At 39.5% G+C, this 21,882-nt stretch overlaps 1 protein-coding gene across 3 annotated transcripts in view; it reads right to left on the bottom strand.

Moving 5' to 3' along the window:
- CYTIP (cytohesin 1 interacting protein) overlaps positions 1-21,882 on the bottom strand; it is a 63,406-nt gene that overhangs the window by 25,523 nt on the left and 16,001 nt on the right. Inside the window, exon 3 of one of the 3 annotated variants that reach the window (XM_070422951.1) lies at positions 1,061-1,220. The exons of 1 other annotated variant lie outside the window; for it this stretch is intronic. In XM_070422951.1, the coding sequence (XP_070279052.1) occupies positions 1,061-1,216 (156 nt within the window). In that variant the 5' untranslated portion in view covers positions 1,217-1,220. Of the gene's footprint in view, positions 1-1,060; positions 1,281-21,882 lie in introns of those variants that run through there. One more of the 3 variants, XM_070422950.1, reaches the window with a different exon arrangement.

Below are 21,882 nucleotides of genomic sequence, written 5' to 3'. Positions count from 1 at the left end.
TAGTAGATTGATGGACATGCTCATCATTATGTTAAATTTAACATCATAAAAGCACTTTTGCATTGAAAAGATTGATAATCCAAACCATGGCAAATGATACCCTTATCTTCATTGTGAAAAATCCCAAGGAATCAGCTACATACATCACTGAGAAAAGATCATGACTCCCACTATGTTCTACTCTCTAATTCCAAAATTAAAAGGCTTACATGGAGAACATGATACATTTGCAACATTTAAGGGCAAATTTTATGCTCTAAAACAATTGTAAGTATTTTCTGCACAGCTCTTATGGCTAAATTCAGATATGTACTTGGGGCATTATAGCAGGTTAAATAACTAAAGAGGTGTTATGGTTTTAATTTTTTTTAATTGGAAGTCAAAGAATAAAAAATTGTTTACAATAAATCCAGTTAAACATGGGTTTTTTCCTAATGTGTTTCCCTCTCTGGGGAAATACTTTGCAGTAAAAATAAAAATAATAGCATAATTATTGAGCATATACTGCATTTCAGTCTCGGTGTTAAGCGCTGCATATTTCTCACTTAAGCAGCTGAAGAGCCGCATGGGGTGGTTCTATTATTATCGTCACTTTAGGAAAAAGAAACCTGAATCTTAGGGAGGCAAGTGACTTGTCCAAGATCCCACAGCTCTTAAGTGACTGGACTGATGTGCCATCTGCACTCACTTATCTAATACAAATATTTTCCAGAGCATGAGGCATGTGCCCATGCCTCAAAGCTGAAGATAATTTAGTCCACAAAACTTGTCCTCCAAAAAAGCACTCTATAAATAGCATCTTCAAGTTTGATGAAGATTTGACACCTCTCCAAATGAGAAAAGCAATCTTCTCTTAAGTTTTGCCATAACAAAGGAAGTTTTGTTATGGTCTTAAATTTTTGGACCAGTATACTAGTACTGTCTGGGCTCCTCACCTCCTTCCTCACTCGTTCTCTTAGAAGCCTCTAAAATAACAATTTCTGTATGAAGTCGGACAGACATATCACTCTGCTCTCAAGAGAACACGAACCCTCTAAAAGTTACAAAATAGCAATCGTACCTGCTTTCGTCCCCGAGGCAAAGTGGCCACAGTGTCGGCCAGCATTTGAATCCGTCTATTATCATCCATGGAAAAGCTGCCTGTGAGTAGGGAGTATGAGCCGCATGCTGGGCCAGCACAGCCGTCCACCAAATTGCCATTGCTGCTCTGGTGCATGAGCCTTGGTAAAGACATGGTGCACAAAGATCACTCCAGCTGGCACATGGTTGAATGGCCTTGCAGGATGGGGGAAGCTAAAAGTATAACCCTCTGACAAGTAATCAGAAGTAGCAAAGCAGAAGGAGCCCATGTGACTTCTGTGGTTTGAGGTACTTGTTACAGAAACCCTATCTTGCAGTTCACTCCCATTTCTCAGTGGCTTTTTTCTTTGTGCTCCTGAGAGGAACCTATAGCTACTTTTTACCACTAAAAAAGAACCAACTTATTTCTCCCCCCTTCAAACAGCCAGGACTCTTATGCGTTCATGTTCTCTGACAAGTTGTGTTCAAAACACCATCTGCCTTTTTTTTTTTTAAAGGAAGAAAAATTTTCCCAAGTTCTGCCATTTGTTTCCCATCCATTTTCCTATTTAATATGAGCAAGGCGATGTAAAAGCCAGGATGTGCGAACATTCAGTTCTCGTGAATATAAGCAAGAATTACAGGGTCCGGTCATAATGTTCTCTCGCAAAGTCCTTGTAATGTACTTTCCCCAAGGTACACTGTAACCCATTAATGTTCATCAGAAAGACATTATATGTGCCACTTGGACTGTAACCATTCAGCATTCTCCTGGTTGTCCTTTAACTACGTTGTCCTGGCTGACATTATCCATCATCTTTACAAGGAACAAGGGGAGGGGAAGACCAGCATACGTAGAGCACAGAATTGGCTATATTTTAGAGTGGACTTTGCTGCAGCATCAGCAAGTGGGCCTTGGGAGGAATGGAGAGGGCAGGAAGGTGACAGGCCAACCAAAGTGGCACAAGAATGTTGCCAATGGCCCCTGCATGTGCATATGGGTCAAGGACACCATGGTGAAGTAGTCAAGATCACAGGTGCTTTTTTCAGCTGGGGTTGGGGACATGTAGATTTGAGAGAACTGGTTTCAGAGGAGGAGCAAGGGATGGAAATAGAAGGAAGAATCAAAACAAAAAATCAAAACGAGAAGTTTTACATAGTCTAAAAAGTCAACTACGATTTTGAAAATCATTTTTAGGGTCAAGAGTAGAATTTAGAAAGTCTTTCAACTAAAATGAAAGTCAAGGTGAATTCAGCTCAAGCAGAACCTGTGAAATGTAAAAACAGTAAAATCTTCAGAGTTAACAGTGCTTTATAATTGGCATAGTTAATTGCCAAAGTCGATACCACCCAGGATATGGTAATTGTCATTATGGTATTACTAGAGGCCCGATGCACGAAATTCGTGAAAAAGTAGGCCTTCCTTCCAGCACCAGATTCCCTCTGGCACTCAGGACCCAGGTTTCCCTCCAGCCTCAGGCAGGCTTCTGGGACCCAGGCTTCCCTTGCAGCCCAGGCTTCCCTGGGCTTCATCTGGAAGGTCATTTGGAAGGATGTCTGGTCTAAGTAGCATATTACACTTTTATTATTACAGATGGTATTAGTGTGAGCTAACTAATACACTCTCTGAACCTCAGTTTCCACATATCTAAAATAAAAATTTTTAGTGAGGAATAGATAAAATAGTCCACACATATCACTTCGTACAAAGTAAAGAATTACCATGGAGTTTTTGTGTCAAGTAATAAGAATTTAAAAGAAAAAACTTTCAAGAAAAATGATTTTTAATGCTCTATGAACTGCCCTATCCATTACCAAATACACCTCATGGCCTCATCCACCATAGAGTCTAAAGCAAGCATGTCAAACTCACAGCCTGTGGGCCACATGCCTCCTTTATTTGGCCTGTATTAGCCTTTGAGTTTGACACGCTTGGTCTAAACAAGGCTAAAATGCATGTGAAAATCTTTGCTGTCATTCACCAAGGCATGCTTGCAAAGCAGTCAGAGCCAGTGTCTGAAGTTTCTGGATTACCATTAGCCCGACTCCTCTATTCATTAGGGTAGACGTGGGAGTCAGTGGTTAGCTCAAAAAAATAAGGACACCTCTCTGTCCTTCTGATATTATGATAGTTATTGAGTTTTTGTTCATTTTCGTTTGGCTATTTGCCTTTATTTGCATAAGAAGACTTTATTCGGTTTCCTGGAATATTACAAGGTTTTGTTTTGTGGTTTGCTTATTCTGTTTATTTTGGCTTTTTGCCTTTATTTCCACAGAAAAACCTTTATTTAGCTACCTGGACTGATGTAGGAAATGGGGTAAAGTCATGGAGATAATGTTTGAATATTTTATGTTTGAATTTGTATAAGGTAGACTTAATTTATCCCAGAGAGCCCACTGACTGGGGTGACTGCTTGTCCTATTTTCACTTTATTTGAGTGATTGGCTGGTGGATGGGTGTCTCCATCTTCCCCACTCAGTATGGATTATTGAGACTCTCAGAGCAATTCCCAGAGAGGAGTAGTCTTTTAGAAAAAGGCAAACTAAACTCTATAATCAGGATTGGCTCTGAAAAATAGCCAGCACAGGAAAGGGCAATAAGGAAACAGAGGTTGTGCGGTCCCTGTATTAGAAATCCCAACGTAGATGCAAACCAAGTGTTAGTTTAGAATTGTGGCATACATATTTATTTATTTTTTAGTTTTTCCATTTGACCTTCCCCCCAGCCTCCTCTACCCCTCAGCACATGCCCTCGCCCCCCTCCCAGTGTCTTGCGTCCATTGGTTATGCTTATATGCATGCATACAAGTCCTTCGGTTGGGGGGGTGACATACATATTTAAAACAGCATACACACACAGCTTTAAACCTAATATAAATAATAGCTAACAATAAATCATATCCATATATTGATAACACATATACAAGGAAACAATTTTCTGAACTATTAAAGTTTAATGCAGTCAAATCATGACCTATGAGTAGATTACAATATCATCCAAGATCTTAAGAACTGACTTCATCTGGGGCCTTAAATAGATTATCTAGATTGGCTTTTCAGGAATCCACTTAGGTAATTTCAAGCCTTCTTTTATTTTTTTTTTAAATATATTTTATTGATTTTTTACAGAGAGGAAGGGAGAGAGATAGAGAGTTAGAAACATTGATGAGAGAGAAACATCGATCAGCTGCCTCCTGCACATCTCCCACCGGGGATGTGCCCGCAACCCAGGTATATGCCCTCGACTGGAATCGAACCTGGGATCCCTCAGTCCGCAGGCCGATGCTCTATCCACTGAGCCAAACCGGTCTCGGCTCAAGCCTTCTTTTAGATGTAAAACTAAATGTCTTGATACTTTCATGTTATGCACTTATCACATAGAATCATCATTAACTGTATTTTTAAAAATTTTACTTTTTAAAAATGTTTTTCTTTGCTTTGAACAATCCCAAATAAGCTAGGAATTGAAGGAAATATTTTTAACATAATAAAAGGTATCTGTCAGAAACACCCACCAAATATTGTCCTGAATTTTGAAATGTGTCTCCATTATAGTAGTGAGAAGGCAGGGATGACAATAACCCTCACCACCTGTCACTGTTTTGTTCTATATCATAAATAAGAGGTATAGAGTTTGGGAAACAAAAAAAGGGAAAGAAAAGGGAGAGAGAAAGAACTGTAAGGCTTGTTGATAATATGGTTGCATGACTAGAATATCCAAGACACTCCCCTGAAGAACAGACTTAGTAAGACAGTTTTTCTAAGTGTAGAATTCAAAGGACGCATATAAAAATAAATAAATTTCTCAAACACCAACAATGATGATAAGGAAGGAGTTATAATAATAGAGGAAAGGAATACTGTCAAAATAACCAAAAAGTCATAAAGCAGGAATAAACCTAGCAAGCATTTTTAAACCCTTTATAAGTACCACACGCTAACCGATTGCGCCACTGGAGCTCCATATCTTGCGCCTTTATAATAGGTCCTCATGCTTCTTTCTATGATTACTAATGATAATTGTTTGTCTATCGACTGGATGTTTGGTGTTTGTTTATAGCCAAAGATCTTGCTTAATGGGATTTTTAAATCCTTTTAGGTAATTCTTTCAGATCTCCCTATCATTTTCTTCCAACCAAGTAAAATTCCTCCTCAAAAAGGATTGCTGACGTGTCCACAAAATAGTATAGCAAAGAAGAGTAACACAATTACGGGCCACTAATTTTGTGGAGGTAAAAGACATTGGTTTGTCCTGTTGAAATCCACTGTTTCTAAAATAGCAGTTCTCAGCTGTTGAATTCTTTCTCGTTAGCCATTTATTACCCCTCCCCTCCCCCACCACACACACAGTTCCATTTCAAAATTCAAGTCTTTTATCAAAATTTAAGATAAACAAGTGACAGTGCTCCTTCCACTTCCCTTAGCTAACACCCTGCGTCACCCTCAGTGATCAGCTTTTACTGAACTTGCCCAGTGGGTCTGGGCAGTGCCACCGACAAAATTAGGAAGAGCTTCAGGACTTTGGAAAGAAACTTCTTAGAAAGCAAGAAACCTGTTTGAAACTGGAATTCTGTGTAATTACTTGGAACAACAAAACACCCACATGCTATCTAGGTGATTTCCCCCTGGCCTTTGAATAAAATCCAAACTCTTTACTTAGCCTATTGTTTGAGGTCCTGAATGTTCTAGTAGATCCTATGATATATCATACCACATCCTGGTCACACTGTCCTTCTTCATACCCCTAAGAAGTTTACAATCTAGATAAAGTGATATGATATGTATACATTTAACCTTAAGGAAAGGAATAGTGCTAATTATTTGGTTTCTATCTGTTAAGGCCTGAATTATGCCTCCCCCAAAATATGTTGCAGTCCTAATTCTTGACACCCATGATCTTGACCTTCCTTTGCAGGTGTAATCAAGTTGAGGTCTTAGGGGAAGTCCTAATCCAATATAATATATAATTGGTGTCCTTATAAGAAGAGGAAAACACCATATTGACAGGCACACAAGAATAGCACAAGGTAATGACAGGCAGATTTTGACTGTAAGCTTTGCAGAGGCACACCAAGGGACACCAAGGGTCGGTGGTCACCACTAGAAGCTGGGGAGAAACAAGGAAGGAGTCTACCTGAAACTCAGAGGGAGCGTGGCCCTGCTGAAACCTTGATTTCAGACTTCTGGCCTCTACAATGATGCGGGGGGGGGGGGTGTTGTTTTAAGATACTAAATTTGTAGTAATTTGTCATCGCAGCCCTATATCCATTCTTCCTTTCATTTAGAGGTCTTATGACAAAAATAAAGGTGGGAAGTGTTGTCAATCTCAAGAACAGATGATTATTCAGCACCTCTTTGGTCTGGTTATTAATTCAAAACACAGTGGAAGATCTGAAATAAGTATTGAAATTTTATGTACAAATACAGGATGTCCCAAAACACACTTTGACTAATTACTAATTCCAATGGGTTAAATATGGAAAGAAGGAAATATCAACTGAGCTATCAGCTGTTAAAGAGTGTATGCATGTTTGGGGACACCCTGTATATGACAAAGAATTGTGCTGAATTCAGAATCAGTGATACTTTCTCTTTAGCCCAGTGAACAGTCTATTTTACTAACAAACTGGGGAGGGCTGGGGAGATGGTGGAGCAAAAAGGTTGTGAAATGAAGGGTTTAACCTGAGGTAGTTTGACAGTCGGCCTACTTCCCAAAACAGAGGCCTGGGGAAATTGCCATGAGAGCTTCCAGAGGCAGCCAGCTAGGACTGCTCCCTCCTCACCAATGGAAAAGTACGGGAGCTACTCCCTCCCTGGGCAAGTACTTGACCGTGTGGTCCTGCCTATGCCAACCAGAGAATGGTCCATTGCTTTTGTCAGGCAAAAATTCTACCTAGAAGCATTGCTCTCCAGTGTTGAGCAAACCTAGCAATTACCATTTGTGTGGCCATTCACACGTCTGACTGCAAAGAGGAGTTAAGACAAAACCAGTAAAAGGAACAGAGGATTGAATAAAAGACAGGAGCAATGATCTAGACCCCAGGTCTTGTTTCCTTCCCCAGCTCTACACCTACCAGCCCTAGGGGTTTGTCAAAGTCAGTGCCCATTTAGGGTACATTTCTCCATATACAGGGAGAAATGCCACACCATTGTAAGGATCAAAATAGATAACATACAAAACAAAATCAAAATTAAGAATGTAAAGTATTATAAAAATTTAAGGGTTTTAAAAGATACCTATAGGATGCTATAATTGGACACACTACCTACACTCCTCAGGTACTATATTTCTAAAGACCATTATTATCCGATTCCATTATACACACTAAGAGGGTGGTGAAATCGCCTTCCAAATCCAGATAATGCTGTCATTTCAGCTACAGAATAAATTTCAGACTCCTTCACGGGGCGTGCAGCACCTCCCCTGACCTCTGTCCAGCCTCCTTTCACAGCTGCATATCCCTGTGTGTGCGCCTTTCCTTGGATACTGCTTGTGAAAGGAGCAAGGCAAACTGGTTCAGCTGAGCTTTTGGGCCCTTGATCAAGGAAATTAACTAATCTGTGCTTAGTTACAAAACAGGACCAATTATACTACATCTCACCAAGTAAAACATAACACTACTCAGCACCTAGTAATTGCTCAATAAATGCTTTCTGTAATCATTATTATTAGTCATACTTTGCCCTCCAGCACCCTTGGACGGTTGTTTCCTGAATACACATGGTCTTTTCCGACCTCTTACCTTTGTCCACACACATTGTTCACCTGGATTTACCTGCTCCACTTCTATCTGTAGACATCGTACCCATTCTCCCAGGCCCAACTTAAATGCCACATCATTCATGAAGCCTCGCCTGGTACCTCCAAGCAGATATGAGCATCACCTCCTCAGATCCTCCAAAGCCTATCTTGGGGCTCTCTCTTATGATGAATCATATTGTGCCTTGTTAAAATTACCTGTACCTGTCTTTTCCTCCTTAATAAATTGTGAGCTCACCTCCTCCACTCCCACCCCAAGACAGAATTCTTTGTCATTCATCTTCGTATCCCTCTAGCACTTTGACGAGTGACTTTCTCATAAAAGCTGCTCCGTAAGCATTTGATGAATGCATTCATAACCTGCCCAAAGCTCTGGAAGTTGATTTATTCTCCTAGTGATTCTGTACTTTGGGCAATGCAGGTGTTTGATGAATAATATTTATTGTGTTTTTAATATTTTAATGTAATTTATGTTTACTGGATTGTTTGGCTTAATTGTAAGTTGTACAAAATAATTTGTAGTTTGAAAGGAAAACTTAATACAATAATAATATACATTTTATACTTTAGTTATTTGATGATAAGGTGCCATCACAGCAACATGCACCATTAATTTACTAGCTACTACTTTTTTAAGGAAAACTTCCCCATTAAACGTACCCATAGGTCATAAGGAGCATCCCAATTTCAGAAATATAAAGTGGGAAGATGTGCATCAGAAGTGAAGAAATGCAGTCAGGGCTCTCATCTCCCAGGATAGCCCCTCCGTGTCCCCAGGTGGACACACATTAAACCAGGCTTGCCCAGCCACTCCTGTCAGGCAGAACACAGACTCCCTTCTTATTGTCTCAGGCTTCTCTTTTTCTATTTGATTGGACCTCACGTTTTGTTCCTTCTGCTTCTAGAACATCCCACATCTGGCTCCTCCTTTCCATGACCACTACATCTTCCAAGCCCCAGGGATGGCCCTCAACACAACACAACACAATTGCAGGCAACTGGTTTCCCTATATACAGACAACCCAACGCTTCCAATCTAACCATGCCATATGTCCTGCCTAGTGAATTACACTTAAACTTCTTAGTTTTGCATTCAAAATCACCCATAATGTAATTCATACCTAACTCTCCAGTCTTAGCTTTTAATCTAAGTAAATTGAGTTAGAGGCTTCTAGATATAATAGCCTTCCTCCTGAGAATATGCCTAACATTGTCAAACCTTTGCACCTTTGTTTCTTCCTAAAACCCCCACCCCAATTTCTATTCATTGAAATTCATCCATTGTTAAGACCTGAGCTCAAAGGCCACCTGCTCTGTGAGGCATTCCCTGACGACAGCAGCTGGAATGTCTCATTGCCACTACTGAACTCCTATCCAGTTTAGTATCTACCCCACTCATTAATCCCTTAACACATTGCCATATATCCTAGTTATTTTTGGGTATGGCATTCTCCTATTAGGCTGGGAACCCCATCTTATATATATTTGTGACCCTCATGGGCTTAAATAACATCTTGGTTTAGTAAAATATATATGTCAAGTAAATTAATATGATTTTGGGAGCAGATATTTCTGTCAATTGGATGTCACATGGAAGTTACTGAGTAACACAGAGGGGGCGAAAGCAGATAAAAATGACTGACATTAAGAATTTTATTTCAAACTCTTTCACATGCGCATTCAGTGGAACACTTCGGACACGGGGCATCTGTAGGGATGCACTAGAAGGTAAAACAGCCATTATCCCTGACCAACTTGCTTGGTTCAGACCAAGTAGAACAGGTGCAAAGTGGAAATGATCAAATGTTAAATATTCTTGGGGATAGGGAGGAGGATCACCAGAGTGCATGCAATCACCTAAACACCATGGTTTTAGGTTAGCAGTGTCAGAGAAAGGCAGCACCACCATTCTACAGGAAAGAGGGAAGGGGAAACATGCCATTCTACAGGAAGGGACAGGAAAATGTGTCACTCACTGGCTTCTAGCCACTAGCTAAGAAACTGAATGGAGGAAAAGCCAGATTGTATCGATCTGTCGCTCCAATCCATGATGTGATATCCCACTCCATCATCAGGGAGGTCTCCACTCACTGCCTGGGAAGCAGATTGTTAATATTCCCAAGTCTTTCTCAGGCTGCTGTATTTCATCTTTCTGAATAATAGCTAGCATAAGGGCAAAGTGTGTTTGTCACATATTTTATCTCACTCACACACCTGGCAAAACATTCTGTGCATATCACACACCAATTACGTAACCAACTAGGGAACGTTTCCTTGCCTCTTCACTCCAGAAAACAGGGTTTGCAACATGGTGGGGTTTTTTGTTTGTTTGTTTGTTATGTTTTGTTTTTGGCCAGGCTATTGACTCCCAACTCTCCCTGGCTGAGAGAGTCCATTTCCTAGCTGGCTTTTAGAGCAGATCTTTAAAAAGAAATGTTTTTGAAATAGTCTTTCTGAAATGCAGAGATAACATGAGCAATAGTGTTCACTACAGTTAACTTTGATTTGTATTTCAATTACTACAAACTGATGACTTATTATCCTCGTGCCTCTGAATTCCCTTAACTAGTAACAAATAGTTTACAAATGCATACCATTATGCACTTGCCACTCTCCACTGTATTCCTTACTTGCTGTTTGCTATCCTTTGCTTAATGGTTTAGCTTTTGGGATATGGTTCATTTTCTCAAGCAACTGAAAAAGCTAATTCAGGGGACTCCCCAGTGTATGGGATGCTGGGAGTGGTTAGACACACTAGGAGGTAAAATAGCTTTTGTCATTTTCAGGTGAACTACCTTGGCTTTGTGTAAATTTCCCTTTTCCTCCTCTCTTGAAATGTGATTTCCCTGCGGGCAGGAATCATGTCCTGGAATCTTGGACTGCATGGGACTTGGAAGATCATCGAGTCCTTGCTCAACAAACCCAAGGTCCTCTTTGTCATTCTCCAAGTGAGTCGTAGTTAATGTTTTACTTGATTCCATGGGCTCCTGAATGATTCGATGCAGACAGGAATGCAATTCTGTGTTATTTGCTTTTAAGTACTGGCAACCTGTCAATTTTATTTAGTTTTATCATTTTTATTTTTCTTCCTCTTTCTCCACTTATTTGCAACATCTCTAACAAGGTTTACAAAGAAACACACAAAATTGGCATGCAAACCAGGTGTTTTTGTGGTTTATTTTTTTTTAAGTAGGGCAGGCTGAGAGGAAACCAGTGGACTCCCTAGAAGAAATTGTACTTGGCACTGATTTTTCCATTTACACACTTGTTTTTCTTTTATGCAGCTGGTATTTGAACACTTGCTAAGAATAAGCAAGATACAATGGGCTTTGCAAAAAAAAAAAAAAGGAAAAGAAGATAAGAATTAAACCCAAATGTCAACAGTGTAGATTAAATAAAATTTCCCCCAATTCTGAATGGTTTATCCTTAGCTTAAAAAGTATTTTCTTTTTTTCTTACCAAGGTGAACTTGGTCCATACGCTGCACATTTTTTTTTTCTCATTCTGCATTGCTGGTAGATGAAAAGCTATTATAAAGTTTGAGCTGAAGGACCTTAATAATCACCCAATATAATGCCTTCATTTTGCTGATAGGGACAATTTGACACAAAGGACTGAAGCAACTTGCCTGGGGACACATGGTCATTGGGAGCAACTGTAAAATGTGCCACAGGCTTTCTATTTCCCAGGCCAATGATCTTCCCATCAAACCATGCTACCTTTTAGAAACCACTTTGCCTTTTTTTCATCTTGTGTCATAAATTCAGCCTTCAAAACTTTCCATCAGTTTTATGGTCTTTCAAGAAATCTCTAAAATTTCGACATGACTTATGCCAGATAACAGACAACTTTTCGACAAAATTTAAGATAATAAGTTCATTTGTCCATAATGATATCGAAAGTTCCAGCTCTCTAACCTTACTATTTTTCTGTTCATCCTTAGTAAACAGAATTTTTTTAATTTTTATTTTTATTGATTTAAGAGAGAGAAGAAAGGGGGGGGGGGGAGAGAGAGAGAGAGAGAGAGATCAATTTGTTGTTCCACTCATTGATGCATTCATTGGTTACTTTTTGTATGTGTCCTGACTGGGGATCGAACATGCAACATTGGCATATCAGGATGGCATGCTAAACAAACGGAGCTACCAGGCCAGCGACTAAAAATAATTCTTTGCTGCTATTTTCTTACTTAAGACCAAATTCTCATACATATTTCTGTTTTTGCTCTTTTCCTACTCCTTTTCATTGCTACAGATCACATTGCTAAGATTTCTGAAGCCTGACACAGAATTGTTTCGTACTCAATCCTTCTGCCTACTGCTGTCATCCATCCATCAATTCAAACATGAATATGTAGGAACGTTTTTCAGTCTTGGTAGGACAAATTTTTTAAAGACTCTGACTGATTTACAACATTTTACTAAATTGCTAGAAATATACTCTGACAAGAAAAAATCCTCAATACTAAAACATAATTATAGGAAAGCAAAAAAAAAAAAAAGGTTTCATTCTATAGGTATCTGAAAAAAGTCCGAGATAAAAGAACACTAGATGAAATACTGATTTTCTTTTTGTCTGTTCTAAATATAAGACACTTTTTTGTGTTTGATTATTTGAGGTAAGGTAGAAGAGGAGATAGAATACAGAGGCAATCACTGTAACTGGAATTTCAATGGGAAATCAAATTAATATATTAAAGCAATAAAAATCCATTGTACTAAATGTGCACACTGGATGAGCATGCCCTTTTCTCATGAGAAGGAAAAATATTATGGATATGGAAAGGACCTCACACTCCAATACGTATTCTCTCTCCTGAGCCCTTGCTGTCTCAGGTGGGAAACTAGGGAATTGCAAAGTTAATTTAGCATAAAAATAGCACAGTTTAAAAGCCACACGTGGACATTGCCACAGATTATTTTGTTCAATATCAGTCTACATTACAATAGGAATTTGGAGAAGTCATTACATAAACATCCTTAAAAATTGTCTTTTTTTCCTCTTGAAGAATCAAATGGAAAGAAAGAAGAGCATAAGAGGAAAGAGGAGAAAAATAAGGGGGAAAAGGAGAAGGAAAGCAGCAGGAGGAGAAGGTGGGAGACTCTTTCTGAGTTATGTGAAGACTCTCTCAGAGGGAGAAAGATGAATTTGACTCCAAATTTTTAAATTAAATTTATTGAACCAAATTTTATTAACTGTATAATTCATGTCTTTCTGTTAAATATCCCTTCAAGTCATCTTTATATCCACAACAAAGTTTATCTAGAATCACAAAAATTTAAAACTATGAGTAGAGTTAAAAACATGCTTGGGACAATCCCCTTCTTCTGCTTCATCTTACACACAAGGACATGTAGATAATTATTCTAAATGAATTAGAAGAAAAAAATTGACTCCAAAACAAAATTACTCTGGGGAACTGGGCAGGAGAATGGTCATTTAGATCAGTTTACCAATAATTCATAACTGAATATTTAGAAAAGATATACTGTCTGCCTCAAGTGTTCAATCCATGCTTATGAAAACACTCCAATTAAAGGCTAAGACTGTCCTTTCATTAAAACTAGTCAGAGGAGTAGTTCTTCCTGGTCCCTGAATTTCTTAACTAGAAGTAGAGCTGAACTGGTTGGTGAAAAGCAAACTTCCCCCACTGAGCTTATTTTATGTAGAAAAAGCTTAAATATGAGAACACACTTCAGAGTAAAGAAAGGCCCAACTTTAGCCTTTCATAAACTGTGGGTACCTGGAAGGAGGTTCAAAGAAGAAATCAGGAGGAAGCTAAGACTTGAATGACAGGGTGTGGCAGAGCATGAGGACCGATCTGATGTGTGTTTTATCTAAAAGAGGACGTGACTGACATCGTCAGAGGTCCAGACAAGAACAAGCTGGTTATTGTTCTTCAAGTGACTACTTGAGGTGGTGCTATCCAGAAAGGAAAGACCATTCAACGCTAGCATGTCTCATCAAGGGAATTTGTGGAGTGTCTTTTCCTGAAGTTTGACCAAGTTAGGCAAGGCATAGAGGCAAAGAGGGTTGGATGAATTCCAGTGACTGCACATAAGCACTGAGTGTATAACAATTTAGAATCATCAAGCGCCCCTCTAGCTCTAACAAGTCAAGCAAAGGACCAAGCATGTGTGGACAAAATAAACATATCAGATTCTTTTTAAAAATACAGGTGCTACAAAGAAAATTGCCTTACTCTGCCTCCCGACATTTGCAGAAGAGAACACATTGTTTGTATGTACAGGGACTGGAAGATACTATAAAAAATTATCAGTTTGTCGTGTCACAGTGCCTGCCAGAGTAACCTAATTGTCTTTGCTCACTTTTCATCTGGGTGGATGTGGTAAGAATGGCTGATGTTGCTTAACAGTAGAGTTGGTGTTAAATATAGAAAATTCACAAAGAGATTCTTATCTGCAGAGGAGTGGAAAACTTTGTTACACATGATGAAAGGGTCAGAGAGAGAGGAAGGTGGGAAACGGTTCCCTTCCTGCACATATTTCATCTGTGAACAAAGCTCCCACTGGCTTCAAAGGAAGATCTGTGCCCAAAAGAAGTAGTTAAATGTGTAGTGAGGACTGAAAAGCAAGTCCATTATGAATAACACCAGAAAAGGGGTATATATGACCTGAAGGTAGTGATGGAAAAATGACAGTATTCAAAACTGAAAACAGGATAACTAGATATTGTTACAAGGTGCAAAGAGAATCAGTTGTGAACACTACAACTTTTAATACAGAAGAACAATAATTTGGGGCAACAAATTACAAGAAGAAAAATTTTTTTTTTTGAATAGAGCAGTTTCATGTCTTTAATACCCAAATTTCTGTGACCCTAATTCTCAGACTGGCCTACACCTTAGTTGGATCTTGTTAGTACAGATGAAGATGGAAAAACACATTGGTGGTCTCACTTCTCATAAACGTACCACATAATAGAGCTTACCTCTAAAAAAGATGAGGAAAATAAAGGCATAGGTATATAAATTAAAATATTTAAAGATTTCTTATGGCAGTACATTGGGTAAACAGCCATTGGTGTTACTATTTGTGTGTATGCAGGCGGTTAGAATTGAGAAGCTCTAATACACAGATCAAGCACTGCACATCAAATTTTTTAAAATGTATCTTTATTGTTGAAAGTATCACAAGTGTCCCCTTTTCTCCACTACTGTCCCCCTTCACCCACCCACCCCCGCACTATTGTCTGTCCATGGGCTATACATATATGCATATAAGTTCTTTGGTTAATCTCTTCCTGCTCCAATTTTTGAGAAAAGAGTCCTAGTGTCCTTCAACAATTATATCTCTTAAACATAATAAATCACATTTAAAAATTTTTATTTAGAAAACATAATTAGAGTAATTAGACACCAAACCAATCATACATTTTCACCACACCAATTTTACACCCTTTACAGAAAACCTTGAGTTAATGGTTTGAGTTAAATGTAACCTTTTCCCAGAGAGAATCTGTAAAAATTAAATTCAAAACAATAACTATTACTAAAGCCCTACTACATATCTGGCTCTGGGCTAAGGGAAAGCAGTGCTGACGTTATTAAAACCTCATCTCTGCCCTGCATGAGTCTAGGAAGAGATCAGCCTGCCACTTCCACAGAGTACACGGAGGCCGGGGTCGGGGATGGGGTGAGGGAGGGGAGAGAATAACCAAAGAACTTACATGCATATATGCATAACCCATGGACACAGACAATAGTGGTGGAGGGGGTGGGGAACGACAGGTTCTGAGTAGAGAGGGTCAATAGGGAGAAAAAGGAGGACATATGTAATGCTTTCAACAATAAAGATACATTTTTTAAAAAGTGGAAAAAGGCCAAAACCGGTTTGGCTCAGTGGATAGAGCGTCGGCCTGCGGACTGAAAGGTCCCAGGTTCGATTCCGGTCAAGGGCATGTACCTGGGTTGCGGGCACATCCCCAGTAGGAGATGTGCAGGAGGCAGCTGATCGATGTTTCTGTCTCATTGATGTTTCTAACTATCTATCTCTCTCCCTTCCTCTCTGTGAAAAATCAATAAAATATATTAAAAAATAAATAAATAAATAACAAATAAAAAGTGGAAAAAGAAAAAAATCGCACAAAGCACTTCAAGAAGACAGAACACAGACTGATTTCTTCTTGGGATGGGGGCAAGAGTTGCCTTTGAAGGAGGGAGACAAGTTTAGAGAATCAGTAGAATTTCCACAGTTAGATATGGCAGCCAGTGGAGAATAAACATTTTAGATATGAATGAGTATAAGGAGAGTCATCAAGAGGAGAGAACACAAAGATAACTGATCAAAGATTGATTTTAAAATGCTGGTATTTCAGGAGGGTGGGGTATTTAGTAAAAGATAACTACCAAGCACCTTATTGGGGCTGGATGGGTAAGGGTCCCTATTTTCTCAATAACTTGGACATGATTAAATAATCACCAGGGTCAGGTGTATGGTGGCAGAAGATTTGAGTTTGGGTGGTGGGCACGCAAATCAATATACAGATGATGTATCATAGAATTGTACACTTAAAACCTATATAATTTTATTAACCAATGTCACCCCCAAAAATTTAATAAATAATAAAACTAAATTTTAAAAATATTCACAGGGCAATCACTAATATTTTGAGCAGTGACATATAAGTCACTAAATAAAAAAATTAGCAGTGGATTATAAGTAATTGTAGGGGAGAGAGCTACAGTTTACTAATGCCAGAAACTTATAAATAAGCAATGTTAGTGAGGAGAGGGGAAAAGGAAAGAAGAGAAACCAGAAGCACTGGACATGGCTAAGCAATCGGACTTGGTGACTCCTAGGTATAAGGAGAAATGGGAGACAGAGTTGATGATTCTGAACCATCCTGGGCAACAGACAGATGATGATATCATGGGCAATGATGGAAGGAAGCTATTTCACTACGACAACAGTAGTCAAGCTCGTGTTCAAACTCTAAGACCCCAAAATTAAACCACATTGGAAAATCTTATATTTTCTTTATTCCACACTACAGAAAACATTTACAATGGCAGGTTAATAAATACCAACATTCTGTAGCTTTCCAAAAATAACAGTTCTGAAAGTCACACTAAATGTACACCTTGAACTCGATTTGATAATTTAGTGTCTGACCATCCCTTCAGACCAATGTCCAGTAAGAGAATCTCACCTGAACACCAAAGGTTGTCATGAAAGTCATGTTTCAGCTGCTTACTCTTCCTATATTAGGCAACCCCCATTAGACGTCATACTCTACCAGTTAATCTTATCAGAAGGGGAGGAATATGGACAGTGATGGGTATTCAGCTAAAGGTTGACCTTTAATGACCTATTCAAAAGTAATGAGTTAAAGTAGTTTAAATGTGCCCTAGCCAGTTTGGCTCAGTGGATAGAGGGTTATCCTTCGGACTGAAGGGTCCCAGGTTTGATTCTGATGAAGGGCATATGCCAGTGTTGTTGGCTTGATCTCCAGTAGGGGGTATGCAGGAGGCAGCCAATCAATGATTCTCTCTCATCATTGATGTTTCTCTCTCTCTCTCCCTCTCCCTCCCCCTCTGAAATCAATAAAGCTATATTTTAAAAAAATAATATCTTTAAAAAAAATAAAGCAGCTTAAATGTTAAAAATAATAAACTAAATTAAAGGGAAAATGGAGTTAAGAAACACTATGAATACCCACTTGGGTGGAGAAGTCAGTATAGGCAATGTGACAGAAAGCTCCTACAAGTAGCCAGAAATATTAGCAAAAGATGTGCACACAAGCATTTTTAAAATTGTATCTCTGGTTCTAAGCTCTGTAAACACATCATCACTGAATCTTAATGAGTGTTTGCTCTAACTCTATCAGGACAAAATGGGAAGAAAAGCAGAGCAGTTGGAGCTTGAATGCCTCTTTTAAGACCCCTATGAAAGAAGACAAAGAGTATGCACATTGCAGTATGTGAACGTGGCGGGTTGAGGTGTGGTGGAGACTATTCCTTGGGCCAGTTGGCTTGATTCAGGGTTATCAGGTGTGTGTTTTTTAAATATGTTTTTATTGATATTTTAGAGAGAATAAGAGGAAGGGAGAGGGAGAGAGAGAGAGAGAGAGAGAGAGAGAGAGAGAAACATGTGAGAGTGAAACACTATGGGCTGTGTCCTGCATGCCCCCTACCGAGAATTGAGGCTGAAACTCTGGGCATGTGCCCTGACAGGGAATCAAACCAATGACCTTTTGGTGCATGGGACAATGTTCATCCAACTGAGCCACATAGGCTATGGCAAGGGTTATCAAGTTTAAGTGATGCAGTGCCATAGGAAAACAAGTGTTTCAATCAATGTCTAGTGAGCAGAGGAGCTTGAAAACTGACTCAGGAAACAAGAGAAACAAAACCAGAAAAAAAGACAAAACATAACAGGAATGAGTTCTGAGACAAGTCCTGTGAATAGGACCTTCCCTTCTGTCCCCACCTCACCTTTCCCTTATGTATAGCTTACTTTGCTTTGCTTGGCCAAGAGGTGAATTCTTCTATACCAAACCTCCACTGGTGCTAGAGACCTGGTCTCAGACCCAGAGGACCAACATCGATACTATCAGCCTTTCAGGCTCTGCTCTGATAGGAACCTATGATATGTATGCCCATAAAATCTAAGAGCACACAAAGTTCACACTCCACTTTCATCTTTTCTACCCAGACTTTCACCTTCATACTAACTTAACCACTGCCAAATACACAATAAAGGCGTGTGAGCAATTCAGGTGAGCTTCCCTAGAAAAGAGTAGGGCTTTAGCGCTGACTGTGGTTCTTAGAAGATGCAGTCTCAATGCACCTGCTCACATGAAACCCAGCATTGTGCTAGCCCATTTCCCCTTCGCAATCAAAATGGCACTTCTCAGAAACCTCTTGGACAGAGAAGAAAGCTCAAGGCATCTGCTAGCTACCCCAGGGCAATAGCTGTAAGGACACTTTTTATATCCACCCCTAGCAATTGTGCCCAGTGAGGTTTTATATCCTGCATCTTGTTTTTGAGATACCCAGCAACGTCTTCCCAAGCATGAGCCCCACCTCCCCTCCCTTGTTAGCCTAGCTCAGTACAGAAAGCCGCCTCCTTCTAACCCTCATTCAACAATTAATTGTCTTTGGGCATTAATTGGGCATCTACTCCATACAAAGCTATGAGATAAAGACCTAGACTGTAGAGACATGAGCCCAAGATGAAAAGATACTGTGGTAAATAGTATTTTCTAAAGATGGCCTCATCAATCTAGCCCAACCCACATGCTTTTCTTACCATATGATTTTTTGAGAGTTGGGATATACCTTCTCCCTATGGATTTCTCAGTAAGCCTGTGACCACTGCAGAAATAAGACTGTGACATCGAAGGGTAAGTTATAAAAGGCAATAGAGCTTCTGCCCAGTTCCATTGGGATGCTTGGAATCCAGTCACCATGCTCTGCGGAAGCCAAGCAACTACATGGACAGACCATGCATAGGTGTGCTAGGTGCTCTCTCACCAAGGTCCCCCTGAAAGCAGCATTGAACACCACAATGTGAACGATTGAACCTTCAGTCTCTGAGCCCCGACGGTTGCTTAGTAAAACAAAGATGAGATGTTCCCACTGAGCCCTATCCAAATTTCATGTCCTTGAGCAAAATAAACGTTCTCATTAGTTAAAGCCACTAAGTCTTGGGCTCATTTGTTACTTAATAATAGCTAACCAGAACAATATATGTAGCATGAACTCAGAGAACTTATGGTCAATTCAGGAAAATAAGCACGTTCACAAAATGACTATAATATGTCAATGTATAACAAGTCCTTAAGAGAACCACAAGCTAAAATAAATATGTATTCATATGTGTATATAGCCTGGTTTATGCATAGATTGTTTCTAAATACATTATAAACTGGTAATAGTTACACCTCTGTGGAGTAGACCTTGGGTATAGAAAAGGAAGAGTTCTGTCTACCTGTTTGTATGTTTTAATCCTTACCTTATACATGTACTTCTGTAACTTCAAAATCAGTTTAAATTTCTAAAATAATTATAGATTAAGAGGGAAAGAGCTAAAAAAGTGCTGCAGGTACCACATGAGGACTTACTTCAGGTGCCCTATGGGGACAGTATACCAGTTATTGAGTCTAGTGCATTGTCTCCCTCTGTGCCTGTTTTTGTCTTTTATAATAAAGAGGTAATATGCTAATTGACTGTCACAACCTCACAAAATGGTGGTGCCCACAGCCACAAGATGGTGGTGCCCAGTCCCCTCAGCTCCGCTGGGGGGTGGCAGGCACTGGAGTCCCCCAGTCTTCTCAACCCCATCGGCAGTGAATTTTCATGTGACCATTACCTTTTAAAAAAATCCTTACTCAAGGATATGATTATTTCTTTTAGATCATCTGTTTTTGGGGAGCAGGCCTAATCCAGCAGGTGGGAATCCCCCAAGGGCCCCAGACTGTGAGCAGGCACAGACTGGGCTGAGGGACCCCCCATGTGCATGAATTTTTATGCACCAGGCCTCTAGTATCTATATAAAAAACTAGAGGCCCGGTGCATGAATCTGTGCACAGGTGGGGTACAGCCGGCTGGCCCAATCGGGGCCAATGGGGATGGGGCCAGCTGGAGGGAGGGGCTGCGGGAGGTTGGCTGGCCGGCCCCATGCCCATCGGGCCAGTTGGCCAGCTGCAGTGCATGTCACAGTGACTGGTCATTCTGGTCGTTCTGGTTGCTTGGCTTTTATATATGTATATAGATAATACCAAGCTCAGAGAGTTTTTTGTGAAAATTAAAGTGCTTTAGAAGTACCTGAAAAATACTAAGTATTCAATAAATGTTAATTAAAATATCTAAGAAATCCCAAGCTCCTGAGCACTGGCATGGCATATGGACCCAGAGACCCAGGGGGCAGAAGTGGACTGTTGCTTTAGAAAGGGAAACATTCTCTCTCCTCCCTAGATTTAAGGATTAAAAGAAACCAGCATTTCTTAGGTAATGTTTCAAGAGAGGGTATATGACATCTTTGACAACATTGTGAGAACTTCTGCAAATACCACACTGACTTATATGTTCCAAAAGGCTACAAGACCACTAAATTAAAACCTTCATGCCTACTTCTCCATTCTGCTTCCCCTTCATGGTTTTCATTGGGCGTGACAGTGGTCTGCGTATTACACATGACTGCCATCCACAGGAGGCCAAAGAGATCAGTGTTTGCTTTTGCACATAATGTTTAGCTTGTCCCTGCATTTTGAGAAACTGAGCACTGTCTCTATTATGTCAAAGGAACACTTGTCTGTCCATTTGTTCCCATGTATAGTTTTCCCATTCAAATTATATAGAATGGGGTACATCATTCAAAAGATGGAATGAGGTTAAGCTGTCTTCCCCAAAGTGCCCCATCATCTAAAAAGTTGGTAAAAATATGATCTAGTTCTAGAGGTCTGAGGGGTTGGAGTGATCTAAAAAATGGATAAGGCAGTTGCTCATGGGATTCATGATGCAAGAGCATAGCCATAGGATTTTCATAATCGACAATGAGTTATCTTAAGTTTTGTAGATTTTAGGGTAATGGCATCATCATTCTGTCTGCAAAGTCAAATGAGTAATGAGCAGTTCCTCTCTGACTCAGGAACTTCTGTTTTTTCCTGTTTGGTTTAATTTACCCAAGTATCTTAGAAACGTGAAATATTTCAGCTCCTTAAAGGTGGCTATACCTGATGTTTGTGGGGGCTTTTTTTCTTATGTACCAGGCATTTCACCTCATCCAAATTTATGGCATTTTAAGAATAATCTTGCATCTCCATTTTCCCTTTTTTAACTTAGAGATGATACCAGTCTCTCAAATATAAGAGATCTATTTAAACTCACAATGACTTGAACAACAACAACAAAATGAAAGTATTCCAAAGACAAGAAGAATCATGCTAAATGTGGTCAAGAGCTAACTTGATGAATTTTACTAAAATTTAGCCTATTGATAGAAACTGGGTGACAATGAATAAACCAAGAGGTTGACTAAACAACAAACAAAATCTTGCTGATTCCACTTTGGGTGGTGAACACACAATGAACAGATGGT

The sequence above is a fragment of the Myotis yumanensis genome, unplaced genomic scaffold (assembly GCF_028538775.1).
Source record: "Myotis yumanensis isolate MYYU_CA2020_CCGP unplaced genomic scaffold, mMyoYum1.0.hap1 SCAF_8, whole genome shotgun sequence".
In the NCBI taxonomy this organism is placed as follows: Eukaryota; Metazoa; Chordata; class Mammalia; order Chiroptera; family Vespertilionidae; genus Myotis; species Myotis yumanensis.
The sequence above is the reverse complement of the archived record's forward strand: the minus strand, read 5'-3'. Positions and strand labels throughout refer to the sequence as shown.